The 18,808-nt window shown below is 35.0% G+C and overlaps 2 protein-coding genes and 1 long non-coding RNA gene across 4 annotated transcripts; 1 reads left to right on the top strand and 2 right to left on the bottom strand.

Moving 5' to 3' along the window:
- Positions 1 to 56: 56 nt before the first annotated feature.
- On the bottom strand, positions 57 to 5,883 carry LOC129803779 (USP6 N-terminal-like protein). Of its 2 annotated transcripts, XR_008751896.1 has the most exons (3): positions 4,241 to 5,883; positions 320 to 507; positions 181 to 244 (listed from the first exon to the last, which is right to left on the bottom strand). XR_008751896.1 is itself a non-coding variant. In XM_055850562.1 (2 exons), exons 1-2 carry the CDS (start codon positions 5,529 to 5,531, stop codon positions 90 to 92), a joined length of 1,446 nt encoding a protein of 481 aa, XP_055706537.1. In that variant the 5' UTR covers positions 5,532 to 5,883; the 3' UTR covers positions 57 to 89. The 2 variants fall into 2 exon arrangements, 1 of the variants encoding a protein (XP_055706537.1); XM_055850562.1 differs by lacking the exon at positions 320 to 507 and having other exon boundaries at positions 57 to 244.
- A 4,159-nt stretch (positions 5,884 to 10,042) lies between these two features.
- Positions 10,043 to 15,698, top strand: LOC129803846 (uncharacterized). Its single transcript, XR_008751909.1, has 2 exons — positions 10,043 to 10,182; positions 15,492 to 15,698. It is a non-coding gene; the product is annotated as an uncharacterized LOC129803846 (long non-coding RNA).
- Positions 10,628 to 18,806, bottom strand: LOC129803759 (serine-enriched protein-like). The gene is made up of 4 exons (XM_055850541.1): positions 18,230 to 18,806; positions 17,527 to 18,161; positions 16,865 to 17,441; positions 10,628 to 16,802 (listed from the first exon to the last, which is right to left on the bottom strand). Exons 1-4 carry the CDS (start codon positions 18,565 to 18,567, stop codon positions 16,064 to 16,066), a joined length of 2,289 nt encoding a protein of 762 aa, XP_055706516.1. The 5' UTR covers positions 18,568 to 18,806; the 3' UTR covers positions 10,628 to 16,063.
- Between the last annotated feature and the right edge of the window lie 2 nt (positions 18,807 to 18,808).

Raw genomic sequence — 18,808 nt, 5'->3', positions numbered from 1 at the left:
ACGTCTGTTTATTAATAAATTCAGTATTTTGTGAAAAAAAAATCCAATTGATACAAATAGGTAAATAGAATAAGAAAAAATCCTTACGACTATGGACATTTGGCGCGACTATCCTCACCCACTTCCTCTTCTGGGATGCTGGTGTTGCTGCAACTGCCCGAGAAGAGACTCAAGTCTGCTGTAGACGAAAAAGATGTCTCGAAAGATACTTCACGCGTAGATCTCTTAGACAAATCTAAATCATCTGCAAAGGAAATTGTATAAAGAACAAATTGACTTCTCTTGAAAGGGAACAAAAGCAAAATAAAATGAAAATTACCTTCAAAAAAGTAAAAAAAAAGGATAAGGAGAAATTAAAAGTGGTCCATACAATTTCTGAGTATATTGCATCTGTCTACAATTTCGTCACACAATCCGTCGAACTGGCCACTGAGCTGTTGCTCGAGGCCACAGACGTACAGAGACTATTCTCACTTCTGTACGACATAATTGCAGAGGTGTTTGTGCCTGAATTGAATTGTTTCAAAAGCAAAAAAAGAAAAAGAAAAAATAACAAAAGAAAAAATGTATAAATTCACTAAATTCTAAGACCAAGATCGAGAACAAAATTTTAATCTTAATAAAGTTGTGAGAGCAAGATTTGTGGAATCTTCTGAGTCTCGACTAAGGACAAAAATTAGAAGCGTGTCTACACTAAACTTGATCCATATCGAGCGCTAACAGCCGGAGTTTTGTCATGAGAAAAATATATTCGAAGACCGGTTTCGAAAGCTAAAGAAATTATAACTTTTCGTTTCGTCCGCGTGGTGGCTAAAACATCACTTTTCCATCTCCTGTTCGAATTTCGAAGTGTCTCGAATCCGACATCGACATTTGTTTCAGTCTCCAAAGGACAATGGGCAAAAATGTATGGGAGTTGGTCTGTGTGGCATTCACAGTTGGGACCAGGCGCATTTTATAGGTAATGATAAAGGACGAAAAACTACCATATTCGCTGAGTCCTTTTAAAAACGCCTTTATCCTTTCGACAAAAAAAACTATTTTGAGATCGAATTACTCAAAATCGGCTGAAGCGATTATCATAACTCCTCTGTGAAAAGAAGTAGAAATCAGAAAACTTGGCACAGGATGAAGGGCAATGGAAGACTTTTTAACCATGTTTATATACCTTTCCCCCGCTACCACTCCTTTCGGTAGTCCCCATACAAAATGAGGATTTTTTCCACTAAAACTCCTCTCTGAGAAAAGGTAGAAAGCTCGGCATGGGAACAAGGTTTATGGAGGGCTACTCAGTCATTACAATTCCAAAAGAAAACAATTAAATTATAGTTTCAAAAACAAGTCAAAATATGTAATGATTCTATTGAAATCGATGAATACAATGACACAAAACTTGACAAAACTTCTAACCTTTAAAAAAAAGTTACAAAATATCAGAGTACATATTATAAAATCACTAAATTGGTTGTATTAGTTTCGAAACTTAACACTTTTCTCACGTAGATTTTTTCAAATTCGGACACTTCCCCATAGCAAAATTCCGCAAAAATTCCAATGGAAAACTTGCGTCCAAATGGCTAAATTCGCTGGAATTTGACGCTAAAATTCCACTAAGTTTTCCTATGGAATTTAAAGCCGGAAATTCCATGGAAATCATAGTGCTCCATGGAATTTACTAGTACGACATGCTGGAATTCTAGCGTTAAATTCCGCGGTATTCCGCGGAAGATTTATATGGAAACTCACACGTGAAACGTCCGCGGGATAAGCTGGAAAAAACATATGGAAATTTCCACTATCTTTCCATAGTGTTTTATATGGATTTTTCCACTAGTTTTCTGAAATGTCAAACAAATAAAATGGTGTTGCGACAACTTTTAGAATTTGTTTCCAAACCTTCCGCAAACATTTCTATAGTGATTCATGTGGCAATTATAATATAATTAATTATGCGATGCTGCGTTTCGTGTAGATAATAATGAAGTGATTACATTAAATAGGTCGCCAACCTAAAATAATGCTGTTTTTATGTTAATTAATATATATTTTAGGAAAAAAATTTTTTTTTAATAAAATATTTTTTTATTGCTCAAAGTGTCAATTCGTTATTGCTGGTTTATAAAAACATATTATAATCCTCGTAATCTTCGCCGTTTCTATAAAATTCGGAAGTAAAATCATGAGGTGCATGTGACAGCTTCATTTTTTCTCCATTTTATTTTGGTGGAAAAATCCACATAAATTCCACGAGCATTTCCATGGATGTATTCTATAGAAAAAATCCAGCATAAATCCATTAAATTTTCCTTGGAACCTATTATGGAAAATTCCTATGGAATTTTTTAAGGAAAAATAGTGGAAAATTCCAAGGAATTTTTCGCTTGTTATTCCTATTCCGCTTTCTTTTGCTATGGGGTAGTCAAACTTGAAAAATGTCAACAAACTTTTTTCAAAATTAAAAAATAGCCTGATCTTAAAAGAGCCGAATTAGCGAGAGTCTACTGTATTTGAGAACTTTTATGACCTGGATCGCTCCTTGCGGTCGATTTGTGAACTTATAGCATCATGCTGCAGGATTTTTCAAGACCTTTCGATTGAGTATTCATTAATTAAATTCGATTAATAAATCTCTGAGATATAAGCTTTAAAGTTTCGAGACTTTGAGCAATCATGTTTCAATATCCTACTAGGGTGGAATCACCAGTTCTCGCCAGCAGTGCCCCACTTACATTGAAATCGCTATTTTTCGCAATTTATGAAATAAATGACTCGCAATTTTTTTGTATTGTTCCTGCTTCTACGCATAGAATCGAAAAATAATAATTATTCGTTTTGGATTCACGATTTTGATGACTTTTTAGAGCAATATTTTAAGCAAGTGCATCGAATCCAACATCTCTTACCAAATGTACTAAGTGTCGTCAAATTTTCATCAGGCCAAAAATACCTATTTGGGTAAATAATTTGTCTATTGAATATTTAATTGCACTTGTGGAATACATAAAATTTGTATTTAGTCAATTAATATTTCATTTTATATTATTTTTGTATAAAAATGAGGCATGGCGAGAAGTGGTAATATTCTGGAATTGATTTTACCACCTGTCGCCATATCTTTTCAATAGGCGACACTAACTTCACTTCGTACATTCTCAGTTGTCAAATCTGCATTGTTTACTTTCTGCAAAAGCCCCATAATTTGATTTCTCAAATAAAAGTGAAGAAAAATCATTTAAAGAGAGTAATAATAAAGTGATCACAAGGAAAGAGAAATGGTGAATGTATTCTTTTCATAGCATTGCCTAAAATAACCGAGTGTGGTTCTTTTCAAGTGGGTGGCGAGAAGTGGTTACAAATTTTACAAAACTGGCGAAAAGTGGTAAAAAGTGGCGACGAAATGGTTATTTTTGCATTATTAATAAAAATCAGTTTTTTAAGTAATCCAGTGTTATGTTCTAGGATTATTATTTTCACGTATCTAGAGCCAATACATCTAAGTAACTTTGTGTCAAATTTGACTTATCTTGTAACAAGGATTCAAAAGTTATGATATGATTAAATGAATTTCATTTTTTCCTAAACATGGCGATAGCCGGTTATTCCACCCTATACATCCTTCAAAAAACATCCTTGATGAATAATTCAGTGATTCTCGATGATTAAGAGATGCAAAACCATTTCAGAAAATTGAACATTTCACCATCCAACGGAAAATCATCATTTGAAATTCAAAATATTTGAACGCGTTCGGGCAGTTTCTTGCACTTTTGCAGAGGGCGCTAGTATAGCAAATTTACCACTTGCTCATATGGGAATTTCCGTGGGAATTCCGTCTGTTTGCACGGTAAAGCGAAAAATATTATTCATTAGTATTGTCAGAAAAATTACTTAAATTTTTGGGCTATTTTTGTCCCTATTGTTCATGGAAGCACAAAATACACCGAATCAGACTCTGTTGGACTTGCCAAGGTTAGATGTAAAACTTATCATTGATTATGTTTCTCAGTTTAATTTTTATTGTTGATTTTCAGTCTGTAAAAAGTGTCTCGTCGTTAAAGGGTTAATTCAATTAATTTTAACTAAAGATCATGCCTTCGGAAAATAGGCCACGCCCATTTTCGGTGGAGAATATTAAGGGGATTAAGGGTATTCAACATTACAATCTAAGAATTAGAAGAATTAGCAAAAAAAAATCTCGATCTCAATCTCGGAATTGAAAGAAAAGTGGCTGAGAACTTACCGAAAAATTCATCAGGGAGTTCATCGGAGATGCGAGATTCTGATAAATCCGTCGATTCGAGTTGTTCCCGTCGGCTGATGACAACATTGTGAACATTGAGTTCGGTTTCTGTGAACACAGATCTCCTGCGGCCAATTTTCTTTTCCACTGAAGCCTCCACAATTTCTCCAAAAGTGCATTTGGGACGCTCAGAGGCTGCCGGTGGTGGCGGTAGGTCCATCTTGACCCGCCTCAAATCTGTCATGATATGCCCTAGAGTCCTTATCACGAAGTCATCGTCATAGCCAAAGTCCGAATGGAGCTTCACTTGCAGGAATTCAATGATGAGATCCATGTCCCGGAGGCGCATTAGACGATTTTTGTGCATTTTGAGAATTGTGTAGGCCATGGCTGTCATCACTCGCTCTCCCTCCAGCAGGTACACATCCCAAACCCTTAGCGCCAAACTGAATGGAACTCTCTCCACGAAAACCACAAAGAACCATTTCAGTGAGTAGAGAACTGAGTCCACATGGTGTTTGTCCAGGTGCCTCTTGAGCCTTGGCATAAATCTCTCCAGAAGCCTATCGTGGTGGCCTAAGAAGCGCGTCAGTTTGGGGAATCCTTCGATAAATAGCCCGTGCATGGCATATTTCTCTTCTGTGAATAGAATATTGAGTGCCCAGAAAGCCTCTTCTTCATCCATGTACATCAGTAACAGTCCCGCGACACTTGACATCCCCTGGCAGTAGCCCACTTCTGAGTTGTACATACTGTAGGCTGCCAGGACATTGAATAAACTCTGCTGCTTCACACTGTACCTTTCTCGGAAGATCATATGCTCCCGGAATTGCCTATTGACATCTGAATCGATCTGCCTGACCTCCGTGGAGAAAAGTCGTGCTCTTCTGAGCATTTCCCGGTACACCGTTGGCCATTTCTTCATCACATCTTTCACGCCCAGAAGCTTCAGCCACACTTCTGGACGCAATTTGTTGGGGATTCCTTTGAAAATGCGACTTCTCAGCTTCTCCTGCGTATCCTTCCGTTGCCACTTTGGCAGCATCTTCAGCCACTTCTTTTCCCTCTCCAGTTCAATCTCCCGTCGACGTGTAGTTCCCAAATCCTGCCTTGCGGGCAATGTATGTTTATGGATAAACCCATATCTGTCTGTATGCTTATATAGGGAGAAATCTGGATCTTCCCATGGATCAATCTCTGCTCCAGGCTCCCTGCCACGCTCGTACTTCTGAAAAATCTTTTCCCGTTCCGCCTGAGCACGAGCCAAGAGAGCCTCCTCCTCGTCTTCCATTTTTTTTTACCACAGCTCCTCCAACAATTATCTACCTCGATGCATTCTACTATTACCTGGGATCCCTTCCTTTTGGCTCTCCAAACTAAATTTTCACTGAGAAAAACACCCACAAATCTTTTCCCTAACCTATCTTTCTTTCACTTTTCTCCTCTTGGCTACAACTCCATCCAAATTGATGTGTTTAACTGATGAACTGATGAAAATTACTGGAATGTTATTTATTGCTGGATTGGGAGGCATTTAGAGCACTAAAAGGGCAGAAAAGGGCGTTTTGGGAGGCTAAAAAGCGATAAAAAACATTTTGGGGAAAACAGCTGACTGACACTCTAACTTTGCGATTCCGGCCGCTCAAAACACTCTGGCGCTGAGTTCATTGAGAAGATGAAAGAAATGGAATTCAAAATTAAAATACTGGAGCAACTGCCACTTATTTTTACAGTAGTTAGCAGAAGTATTGACTCAATGATTTTTTTTTAAAAATAATTTAAATATCAAGATAATTTAATATTTAATTTATTAAATCGAGGGATTTTTTTAATTGCCTGAGTAATCAGAATGGCAAAAGTTATTCAGGAAGAATAAGATTCACAGATACAGAAGACTCTCTCTCAATCGGGGATATGGGGCAAAATGTCATCCAGTTTATCGATAGATTTGAGCGTCAAAGCCTTTGTAAATTCCACAAAAAGCGCTCAATTATAAAGGATCACGATAAAATAGGAAGAACTACAGCGAATTTGAGTAAATTAGCTTCATAATTAAGCGTGAAAATTGTCAACAAAATTTGTCGCCCGATTGAAAAAGAGCCGATTGAGTGAAGGGAAGGCCAATCTCTGTTTCAAAAATTTCCAAAATTGTCCATTGTTCTTCTCCAAAATCAAAACTCGGTAAAATATTGTCACATTTTTGTGACAAATTAAGAAAAACGTACTAGTTTTTTGGTATTCATGTATTGATCTTTAAAAATATACTATTTTTCAAGTTTCAAAGCAATATACCAATAAAAATTTTAAGTTTATGAATTCGAGAGCGCCTTTGTGAAATAAATCCAAAACAAAACCTTTTCAAATTTGCCTCTGTGGTTAAAGACTTCTTTTAAATGTAAAGGTTTCTACACATTTTATTGGGAGCAATTTTCGTCAAAAATCGCATTTTGACAGAATTTTTACATTTCTATCTACAGCACTACAGGTACTTTCCTTCAAAAACGCATTTTTTAAGGAAAGAAATGTTTAGAGTTTATAAGGAGCAATTTTCGTCGAAAGCTGTTCTTTTAACAGATTTTTTGTACATTTCTCTCTGGAGGAAATATCGTCAATTTCTTAAAATAAAACAATTTTTGACATAAATTACTGCCAGTGTAGATACCTTAAGAAACATTTTCTTGGCTGATCGATTTTCTTTAAAAAGCATTCAAAGAAATATTTATTAAACGGTAAAGTAAAAAAGCGTATTGTTTTTCTATTTCACGACAAAATTTTTGAATGAAAATGATTTTTTTTAAATTAATTAAAAGGTTACACAAATAATGGTAATTTTTATTTAATATTTTAGTTCATATCCAATAAAAATTTTGATAATATTTAATTTTTTCGGAACAACTCGATCTGTCAAGTATTTTTCTTCATCATCGTAACAAACAAATATCATAATTTCTGCATCTGTTTTATTTACTCTTAAAAAAAATTTGATATATATTTTTTAAATGTAAATCAAAACTCTATACAATATTCATCAATAGATTTTAGCTTTGAGTAGTACAATAAAAAATCAAGAAAAACACATTTTTGCAATTTGAAACCAGGATCAACCCTCAAACAATTATGAAGCCTCTTGGTTTCGTTGTTTTTATTAAAAATGATTTTTAAAAAATTTATGTTTAATAAAAATGATTGTATTTTCGAAAATACAGAGACGAAAGCCAAAGACTGTCGAGTAAATTTGCATGCACTTGACCAAACATCAAAAATTTCGAAACACGTGATTTCAAGATTTTTTCTAGTTTTTCTTGGTTTAAATATGAAAAAAACTTATGAAAATCGAAAATTATTTTAATTTTTCTTCATATAAGAATTGTCAGATACACATTTCATCGTTAATTAGGGAGCGCTGCGACAAAACGCTCTTGTGAAGTTCTTTAGACAGCCATTTTGTAATATATTTTTCGAAAAAAATAGAGACTTGATCGTGTCCTTCTCGTATGGAAAATCGCGTAAAACCAGAAAAAGAAAACTGTTAATTTTTGGTCTCCTAATTTAGACTTTTCTCTAACGCATCGTGAATTAAGGGGGGAGTGTCAATAAGAAGGCCAAAACTTAGCTGTTCATCGGATTCTTTCTTTGAAGGAGAAGGAAACGTTCAAGATTCTTGAATTTTTCTTGAGCGCCTCGTCGCACTACTCCCTTATTTCAGAAAAATCTGTAGTTCGTAATTTTTATCTGAGAAAAAAATCAATTTCCATTAGTGTATTTCATAGTTAAACTAAGAAAACCCTAAGAAAATTGTTAAATCAGAACTTTTTTTTAAGGTTTTTGAAAAATATGCGTTTTTGGGACAAAATTTTGTCTTTCACAGGCTCTAAAAAAATGGAAAATAAGTTTTCATCAATTCTTTTAGAGCAACTAGAAGAGAATTTAATGCTGAAGAGAATAAGCCTTTATTCATTTCATTTGGCCTATAAGTTTTTTCTTAATCTTTCCCGCAAATTCGACAAAAATTTAAAAATGAGAAGTGGAGAAACGCCTCAAATTTTTGAATGTCCACTCGAGCGCATGCTATTCTGATCGGCGCTCATTTGCTTTCGGTTCTGTTACTTTTCGAATAAGCTTCTGCTGAAATATTTATGTTTATGTTATATTCTAAGATAGTTTATCTATCGATTTAAACAATAAAAGAATATAGACCACTTTTATCTTCTAATTGACACCCCCCCTTATGGCCTCTACACACTAGGGAAATTTATGTTCATATTGGAGCAAATTCCCTACGCTTGTGTAGGAAAAACTCTTTAATATGGACATAAATATCTCTAGTCCTCTAGTGTGTAGAGGCCATTAAAAATAAGTAATATTTTGAAAAATTTGAAAACTAAAAAAAAAATTTTGCCCCCCCGTTAGCAAATTTCGTTCCTACGCCCCTGAGTGAGAATCAACTGTATGATAGCTAACCATTTCAAGCATTTCAAGTTCAAATTTATTTGGTTCAGCGTTTAAATTTGATAAAATGGACATAAAATATTCATTATAGATGGTTTGGCGGTTGAAAAAATGTTCAAAATGCACGTGGAATTTAATTTTTTTTACATATACATACATATAAAAATTTATTTTCACTTAGGAGGGTTATTTTTAAGGTTATAATGAACATAACCTACCCAACTAGAAAATTAGTTTCCTTATAAAACAGAACCAAGGTTTTGAAATGATCTTATATGTTTTCAACAAGGTGAATTATCGAATGAAAATATAAAAGTTTCATAAGAAGCGGAATATAATTCCGTAAAATTACTTAACCCATTCCTTACCATGGTATTATACATCATACGCAAATTGAGTGATTTTAGATGATTTATTCCTGTGCAATTTTTATCCGAATTGCTGTCGGGAATGGATTTTTTAATAACTTTAATTCTTCAATTACTTGGGAAAAATAGTCCGACAGATATGAAAATACATTTTGTTATTGTTTTCTTGCTTCGCGGAAGGTCATGCAAAATTTTTGCTCAAAATGGCGGACGGAAAATTCGACATTCCGTCGAATTTGTTAAAATTAGCCTTTATCCTCTTTTCTGATTTGAATTCTGATTGTCAATTTATGTTCTTGGATAGTTACTCTATCTAAATCAATAGAGTTTGTAATGAATAACTGTAAAGAATTTAAATTCAGTGACCGTTAAGGCGTGTATTTGACAGCGGCTCCCCGCACCCTCATAATAGATTAAAAAAAAATCTTTTTAGAAAATTCATCTATTAATCTGTAAGAAACTTATCCCAAAATATGAACATTCTATCTCAAGTATTTCTGGTACATTGACTGAATGGGTTAATAAGAAAATATTTCTAAAAACATAAATCCTTTGACTTAAATTTCGAATAAATTTGTTAATTCAAGAATGCATGTTCATAAAAAAATGCAAAGTTAAAAAAGATGTTCTTAATAGAATCAATAAAATGCTTTATTGCTTTTTCCAGATGCCTAAAAAGCTATTGAAGCCTCTTATTACTGTCCTATTTTTACGTATTAGGATCATATGGACTGTTTTTTGAAAGTCCTGTAAGCATTTTTTTTTCAGAAATGTGGTCCAATGTGCCGTGCTTTGAGAATTTTGCATGATGATTATAGAAAAGAAAATGCTAGTTCAATAACCATCCTAACCTAAAGGCCACGATGAAGAAAAATTTCAAAACATTGTATTTTACCACTAAATATTTAATTTACTCAAGAATTAGTCTGGAATTGCACCATTAAGTAAGTTTAACTAACGTTAAAATCAAGTAAAGTAAATATAGTGAAGCAAGTACTTTAATACAAAGTGAATTATAAAAAAAAGCAGTGAAATGTTGAATCCAATTATGTGTACAGCAAAGAACAGGAACCTTCGGACCGGAAAACAGCAACCTTCGGAAGTTTGGCAACCAATAAATTCTAGGTGAGTCTCTTCTCATATTACAACCATGTTACCAGAACCTCTGAAGGTAGTAAAGACGACTTTCAATCGAGTATCTTATAGGAATATTTGTAACGAATAGGCATGCGAGTAATGAAAGGAGAAATGTTTCTCTTTTTGGCGGACCGTCGTGCAGTGTAGACGTGTTTAGGGATAGCTCCTCGCGGACAGTTTGGGGCCCGCCTAAAGGTGGGCAAATTAGTTTTTTGTTCATAAATTGGTCCATTCCCCATTTTAAAAAAAATTGTTAATTCACATTGCTCTCCAATTATAATGCCTACCATGCCTACACTTACCTGACATGTCATAAAAGATGAAAGGCTTCAACTGAATAAACATTATTCTGAATAATAATCAATATGAGAAGGTGAAAAAATATGAAAAGGGATCTTTATAATCAATAGTTGAAAAAATAAAACATTTCACATTTCTGTATACATATAATAATATATTTTTCACCTGAACATGAACTTATACGAAACCTTCAGTTTATGGTTGATAATATTATGTAGTTTCACTCTTAAGTAATTTTCTTGCAAACAATTTATTTTTCATTGCGTATGTCCTTTTCCTCTTTTTTTTCTCTTTAAATTGTCTTATGAGAACATGAAATACCATGATTATAGGGTTGCAATATATTTTCAACAAACATTTATAAATTTGGCATTTTTGGCAAATTCTTTCGAGTGTGAAACTTTCAAAGGTATGAAATAAATTCATTAACTACAAACAGCCTTTGTCAGAGCGGGAAATTGTTTTTTTTTTTACACCATCCACTAGTTATAAACAGAGGACATTAAAAAATGACTCTCAGTGGCAATAACTTTTTTTTTTTAACTTCGTCACATTCCACGATATTAATTGCCCCACAAGCAAACATTATTTTATTTCACGATTAAACTCGGTATATTTATGAATAGCTGATCAATATTTTAATTTCTTTTCTTAGTTAAAACATCTTATGACATAGATTTAATTTTTTGAGTTATTATCAATATTAACATGGTTTTCTTTTACTTTTTCTTCTTTTATCTAAGTTATATTAACGGCCCCAAATCCAGCTGGCTAATAAAATATATATTCACTTTTTCATCAATAAATACATCTCTCTTTAATTTTAATCAGTTTTTTTTTTTGAAGATTTCTTTGCTTTCAAAGTGTCCAAATATATTTCTTTTTGATTTCCCCTTAATAACAACAGTGAATATATTGAGTCTGTTTTTTAAATAGGTTCTTCTTCATTTTACTAAGAGAATGACTGTCTGCATCTTTTTAAGCACAATCACTCTGGACATTACAGTAAAAATGTATAACTTTCAATAACTTCTAGATATATTCAATAATAAATTTAATACGATCAATAATGTAAGATATATATCATGTAAGGCATGAAGGAGATGTTCTCATTTATTCTCTTAGTCAAGTTACTTCTTTTTCTCTTAAATGTTCACCCGGTGGTCTTGCATTTTTTTTTTTATCTTGCAACAATAATGGTTTTGAAAGAATTTAAATAATATATTTAAAGTGATTCGACGATATTGCAAGCCACTGTATCTCTTCACATTCAGTATTTATATGTGTGTTTACTTTTTAAGCTAAATTTAACAGTTAAAGAGCACAATCACACATTCAAAAGTGTAATTAATTAGCCTTCTTCTTTTATTTGTTCATTAAGCCATTTTAAAATGTGTGGTTATGTTTGGTCTTCATTTAAAAATTACCAAAACATACTTTGATTCTAGAGTTTTCAATTGATATATACATAGAACTTTTATCAGAAGTTTGATTATTTAAAAACAAGTAATCTCTTGGCAAAATTTAAGGTTATATATAGTGTTTTGTCCTTGAAATAGTCAAATAAGTTATTAATTTATTTCTAGGAATTCGTCGAGGTTTTTTTTTCAAGGTTATGTCCAACATAACCTCACACTCTAAAAGATCTTATGTGGCAAATGGGATAATCAGGCTAAATTTATTAGTTTTTACGTTTTTAATTGTTTCCTTTCAACTTTTAATGTCATGGTTGTATAACATATCAACACACATTCATCTCAATTATTTTTATTTTGTTCTTTTTTTTAGAATTATTATTATTATCAATCATGGTAAATATTAAAGTTGCACATATAAAATTCCTGTCCTTGTGATATATCTCAAATTTACGTGTTCGCATACTTTACATATTCACTGTATTTTTTTTTTTAACTTTTCCATCTTATCACGAGGCATTTTGTGTGTATAGTTTCATAAAGTTTTACTCTTTTTACAATTTTTTTTACTTGTTTTTAGTAGAGATGGGAGTGAAAATTGGAGGAGAGACACAAAAAAATATCTAGTCTCTTATTAACCTCCAGATTGAGCTTCAATGATTTTTAACAGAATTATGTTGTTGAATTAACTCAACTGAAGTTGAGTTGATACATAGAAGATAAAAAAAATGGATTATATTTTCTTTAAAGTAGTCTAGAATTTAACAACACAATTGGTGTCATAAAACCATGCATTTGACCATATTTCTTTTTTATTAATTTTCAACCAAAATCGACAGTTTGTTTATTTTTCAATGGTTTAAAATTTAAAATAATTTTGTAGGTATAATGCCCAACGCACAATAACTTTTGTTAATTTAACTTGTTTTTGAAATTTCAATGAGAGCGAATGAAACAGAGATCTAGTCATCTCGTTCTCTCACATAGGAAATTTTGAAAACATATTTACAAAGAAAAATTATTGTGCGTTGGGCATAATGCTTTACGCACAATAACTTTCATTTATAAACATGTTTTCTAAATTTCCTATGAGATTGAGCGAGATGACTAGATCTAAGTTTCGTTCACTCTTATAGAAAAATTAAAAACATCATTACATTACGGTTATTGATCGATTGAGTTGAAAAACTAGCAATAGCAACTCAAATATGCCTAAAACACAATAACTTTTGTTTTGTAAATATGTCTTTGACATTTCAATGAGAGTGAATGAAACCTAGATAGTCATCTCGCTCACTCCCATAGGGAATTATGAAAACATATTTACAAACAAAAGTTATTGTACGTTGAGCATTATGTTCAGCGTACTATAACTTTTGTTTGTAAACATGTTTTCAAAATTGCATACGAGAGTGAGCGAGATTCTTAATTTAGATTTCATTCAGTAATGCCCAACGCACAATAACTTTTATTTTGTAAACATGTGAGTGAGATCTAGATCTAGTCATCTCGCTCATTCTTATAGGAAATTTTAAAAACATGTTTACAAACAAAAGTTATTGTGCGCTGGACATAACACTGAAAAGTCAAAAAACATGTTTACAAAACAAAATTTATTGTGTACTGGGCATTATAGTCCTACAAAATATTTTCTTTAAATAACTCATCATAGTAAAATCAATATAAGGATAAAAGAATTAATGATAGTAAAGCAGATATGGACTGATAGAAACTCCGCGCAGTAAATATACAATCACTTCGGCACTAGCAACACCAGAGGAATCACCATAATGTTGGTTCCTCTGGCAATACTAGATTTGATCAATTTGATAATGTAGGGTTGCCAGTGTACGAATGATAATATTTTCCGATTTGGCACGAATTTTAACGATCTCGTATATGTTGGAAGGTAATCTATTTTTAAGTAACAGAAAAGTAAATTGATTCTCCCAAAAAATTACAGGGAAAATGGTATTCTTGCCTTATACGTTGAATAAATAAAACCAGAAGTTTTTAGATTACCAAAACTATATTTAATTTGACTGTAACAAACTTTATAAAAAAAAATTCAAAGTTTTTTCAGTAATTATTTTAAGTTTAAATCTTCATACGGTAATTTCTGTTTTTATTTTGATCAAAAATTTATAGAAATGTGACGCATTTACGGTTTTAATGAAAGATTAACCGTAAAAAATACAACAGACTATTTTATAGAAAATGCAATCCATATTTTCTTTATTGGAATGATTTTGCTTTTCGAATAAAAAAAAAGAGATTACAAAGTGTCCACGCTTTGCGGAATGTTCGAACTCACAAGATAGAGCTCTCCGTGAAGTATATTTTCGTATGGCTTTTTAGTGCTTAGGAGAAAGTACTCTCCCTTCGAATGTTCATGCCTTGGAATAATGTGATTTTTTTTACTTTTCCTAACATTTTACATTTCTGTTAAATATTAGTTAGCTTATTATCAATTATTATTGATAATTAGGGTAAGTGTGTCAAATTCCGGCCAGCTTGCAATTCCGGCCAGCTTGCAATTTCGGCCATCTTTTTTGTTCCTCGAATTTCCATGAATTTTTAGTTTTTACATACTCTAGAGATTATACAATGCAAAAGAATAACAAAAAATGTAGCTTTGACAAACGAGATGACGTGAAAAAGACGTTGAAAGAATTCCCTAAGGACAAGGAACTATGAGAATGAAGGTGGCCGAAATAGGACACCAAAGCTATGTCTACATTTTTATTCATTTTAAAATGTATTAAGAATGATTTTAGAGTACATAAAGACGATAAACGGTTTACAAGGTTCCAAGCAACACTCCTTAAGAAGAAGGAATAAAAAATCAATTTTTATTAAAAATATTACATTTCAAACTTGAGACTTTGGCGCTTGCATGCAAAGATGCCGAAATTTGGCACACTTACCCTATGTGCAAGTAAAAAAAAATCACATTATTCGAAGGCATGACTGTTCGAAAGGGGAGTTACTTTTCCCTAATGTTTTTTATTGGGGGTCAGCGAAAACGTGATGTTAATATCTTTTACCGTTTAAGCTGTAGGTTAGTTCAAAGTTGAGAAAAGTACCGCTCTCTCTTTGAGTTCGAACACTGAAACGGTTTAATAAATGCAAACGATTAAGCTACTGTGGTATTATGTGTCCATGGATAAAAACTTTATCATGTAATCACAGGAATTAACAATTAAGTAATGAACACTAATTATAGATATTTAATTATTCTTGCGAAATCATTGCCAAATGTTGCCAGACTTGAATATATAATTACTTAATATAGGGAATAAGGGGAAAAACAATATTCATTATTTTTCTATAATTTCAATAATATCTTTGTTTCTAAATATAAGTAACATTGAGGATTGTCACAGTGTACGTTTTATTTATTCTTTTGTCCTATCATTTCTTTATCAATTATATCAATGAGATTAGTTTAAGTTGCCAACAGTAACAACATTTTATTGATTATCTTTTAAAATTATCCACACAAATTCTTATCAACTTTTTTTTAGCACAATCACCCACATCTGGCAAATTGTTATACTTCTGTGTTTCATTATTTTTCAGGTGGAAGGCAGATTGGCGGAATCAGAAAGGAATTGGGTGATTTGGATCAGAAAGAACTAACTGGTAAGTTTTATTTAAAAATTAATTAATTCGCCATTTTTCAATTTTTTGTTTTATTTCGTCTCTACTTTTTAATTATTAAACTTGAACGCAAGCAAATGTTTATGTTACAATTTGTAAACTTTCCCTGATTCACGTATTTCACTTTCGCACATTTCTAATTTCATTTGACATGCTGAAATTAAAAACAAGCAAATGTTTTTTGGATTGTGTTTTTGGCACAGGATATAAAAAATACTTTTTAAAGAATTTAACATTTTTAGGACTCACTTTAAATTGCTATTAGGTTTGGTATTTAGAATTTTTGGAAAAGCTTGAAAATATGCCAATATTGTTTCTGAATGTTTTTCGAAAACGAATTTTCGCTTGAATTTCGAATTTTCGTTTTAAGTCTCGTGAAATTTGCCAATTTTGGGAATTTTTCGAATGTATTCAACTCACCAGAAAATCCTTCCTCGAATAAGGCATTGGATGACGGGTGGAAGGGTTCCGGGGTGATTGTTCCTTAGCTCCTAGAAACTCTTTCCCGTGTCCATGAGTCTCTTGCGACGGCTATCACGTCTCTTGTGTCTGTCAACGCGACTCCTTCGTGGTTCACGTGTTGGACACAAATCATCAGGACTGCTTTCGACTTTCTTGAGCACAATGCGGAAAGTAAAGGTGTGCTTGGGTGACACTGAGGAGGCACGTCGCGGCGACGGTGGCTCGAATTCGCTGCCGCTGGAGGTGGTAAGGTAGGGAGAGGAAGTTCGTGGTGGACGTGGTTCAAAGATGGCGGCACAACGGTGATCCATGCACAGGAAAGGTTCCCCGTCGACGCCGGTACAAGGTGATCGAGCCGGAAGTGGAAAGTGCTGACGCGTAGGATCTGCAAAGGGGCTTCGAGAGCCAGAAAGACGCTTCTGAGCCAGAGGCTCTGAAGCTGAATCATAGGAGTCACGAGAACTGTAATTGGATGACGTTTGCTGCGAGAGTGGGCTACGTGGTCGAGGCATAGCTGCTCGTTGCTGATGGTAATGTTTGCGGGAGTGGAAGTGTTTGGCCATACCATGGGGCAGAGTATAGTCAAAATGTGTTTCCAAAGAGGATTTGCGACCATCGCTGCTGCCACCTGAGCGTTGCTGGAAGGTTTCAACATCCACGAGCTCAATCGACGATTTACGGAGATCATAGGGTGATCTCTTATCACCGGGAGTGGCTTCCATCATTTCGAAGCTTGATGTTTGATCTTCGTAACTCGTCGAGTGGTACCTGCGGACAAGAATGGGATCAAAGGTATTGGACGGCAGTGTTACCTCATTATGTACAATTACCTGGATATGTCGAAACTCGTGTCAATGGATGAATAGCGGTCTTCAAAGCTCGATTCACGATTGCGATCAGTGTCCACAATTTCGAAACTATCCGCCCCCGAGTCCCTGCGTACACCACTTGCATCATCACCTCGAGCACCTGGACTCCGGAGATTTTCCAGATAGGGTGACCGAGGTGGATCAAAGGATGCACGCCGGGATGGGGGCTCGATCTCGAACGTGGGACACTGCATCTTGGTGGTGGCAGGCACTTGTGGCTTCTCGAGCGTAAACTCTGGGACAGCCTCAGTCGTATCTTGAGTCGCATCATCTACACTTCCCTCCACCGGTGGAAGGAGGCTCAAGAGGCTCCTTTTGAGCTCTTCAATGCGTTCCGTCTCTTCCTCCAGCGGTGATTTTCCGCTCATCCCAATACGCTGAGGTTCCAATGTTCCCTCAGCTGTTCGTTTCTCTCCACTCGAAACAGACTTTACAGGACTAGATTCTTCAAGAGTCTCCTCGCGGATCTGTTCGTGCTTGATATAGGAATCTCCTACTTTTTCAAAGTACACATTCTCCAACTCAAATGACAGTCCACCTGAAAATCATCATGAAGATCATGAGGATAGATTAAATACCAAGACTTGTGCCAAGAGCTAACTCATCAAGAATATTTTTCTTACCATTAGTACTGCTAAGAGAAGGCTTAGTACCCAATTTCTCTACCGCTCTCACATCTGTTATGCTCTCTACATCGCTGGCTTCCTCTCCACTAGATTTCTTCATGTCCTTGCCTTTGCTACCTGTGTCGGACCTTCGAAGCCTCAGAGAGAGTTTTGTCGTGTAGGCTAGATTTTTAAAGCGTTGAGACATCTTCGGTTCCAAGCTGACTTCCGACATTTGCTTAGTGACTGCACTCTTGGCTGCTCGACTAGATGCCGTTGGGGCACTGGAAAAGGTGCTCTGGCGCAGCAAAGGACTTCCAGATGTGGATTCTGCTCTTGAGAAAGCTGCAGCAAAACGACTAGTTCTCGTCGTGACCTTCTTAGAAGGTTTGCGCACAAAAGCCAGGATTTCTCGCATAACGCTAGTCTTCTCCTTGCGCTCAACTGGAGGAGGACTCTTTTCATCTGCCGAGGACTCAACTGTGCTGTCAATCTGGCGTTGGATGATGGCAATTGTTTCTGAAGGATTGGAGATTGTTATGGGTGGAATAGGAAGCGTTGGGCTACGACTAGGTGTTAGAGGGATCATCATTCCTTGCGAGAAACCAATGGGACTTCGTCTGCCCAAGATCAGTGACTGTTGTAGAGAAGTCCTAATGGCGAAAAGGAATATTGTTAGAACAGAGTCTTTTACAGCACAGAATGTTTCAGAAAGAATTACCTTCGCTCATCCGGTGATATTCCTCCTGACATTTTTCGATCAAGCGGTGGTGCAACTCCAGATATTGGGCTTCGCTTTTCATAGTCAATAGGACTCCGATGCCCCGATTGCTGCTGTACGTGAATTGAGGAAGTTGGACTTCGCCGATCAGTTGGACTGCGGTGTCCTGAGCGTGACTGTTCGTAGCTGAGAAAGACGGGGCTGCGACGTCCCTGCGGACTGCGCTGCTCTGGCGCGGTTCCGCAGGGACTCCGCCGTCCCTGCAAATTCAGCGACGCTGTCATGCTATTCTTTCTCCGATGAGACTGCCGAACGGTGTTCTGTCGTGACAGAGACATCGGACTCTTCTGTGATGTGCTACTAGGACTTTTGCTGTCATGAGGCGATGGACCACTAGGGCTTCTCCTGCTGCCAACACGCTCAATAGCTAGATTGAGTTGTCCCGAAGTTGGTGCAAATGCAGATGAACTGCCCTTCCGTTCAGATGGACTACGACGAGTACGGAAGCTCTGGGATTTGGCTTTCCGGATTTTTGGAGAGGAGTTTTTGTGGTGGTGGGAGGAGGGGCCGTTAGACCTA

This window comes from Phlebotomus papatasi, chromosome 2 (genome assembly GCF_024763615.1).
Source record: "Phlebotomus papatasi isolate M1 chromosome 2, Ppap_2.1, whole genome shotgun sequence".
NCBI lineage: Eukaryota > Metazoa > Arthropoda > Insecta > Diptera > Psychodidae > Phlebotomus > Phlebotomus papatasi.
Note: the sequence above shows the minus strand (reverse complement) of the source record. Positions and strands in the feature narration are given on the sequence as shown.

Excerpts from the sequence above, each read along its gene's own strand:
- LOC129803759 (XM_055850541.1), bottom strand. The coding sequence starts at position 18,567 with ATGTCTCTGTCACGACAGAACACCGTTCGGCAGTCTCATCGGAGAAAG. Across the intron at positions 18,162-18,229 it reads ATATCACCGGATGAGCGAAG|GACTTCTCTACAACAGTCAC; the intron begins GTAATTCTTTCT and ends TTTCGCCATTAG. Across the intron at positions 16,803-16,864 it reads ACGAGTTTCGACATATCCAG|GTACCACTCGACGAGTTACG; the intron begins GTAATTGTACAT and ends TCTTGTCCGCAG.
- LOC129803779 (XM_055850562.1), bottom strand. The coding sequence starts at position 5,531 with ATGGAAGACGAGGAGGAGGCTCTCTTGGCTCGTGCTCAGGCGGAACGG. Across the intron at positions 245-4,240 it reads ACTCCCTGATGAATTTTTCG|ATGATTTAGATTTGTCTAAG; the intron begins GTAAGTTCTCAG and ends TTTCCTTTGCAG.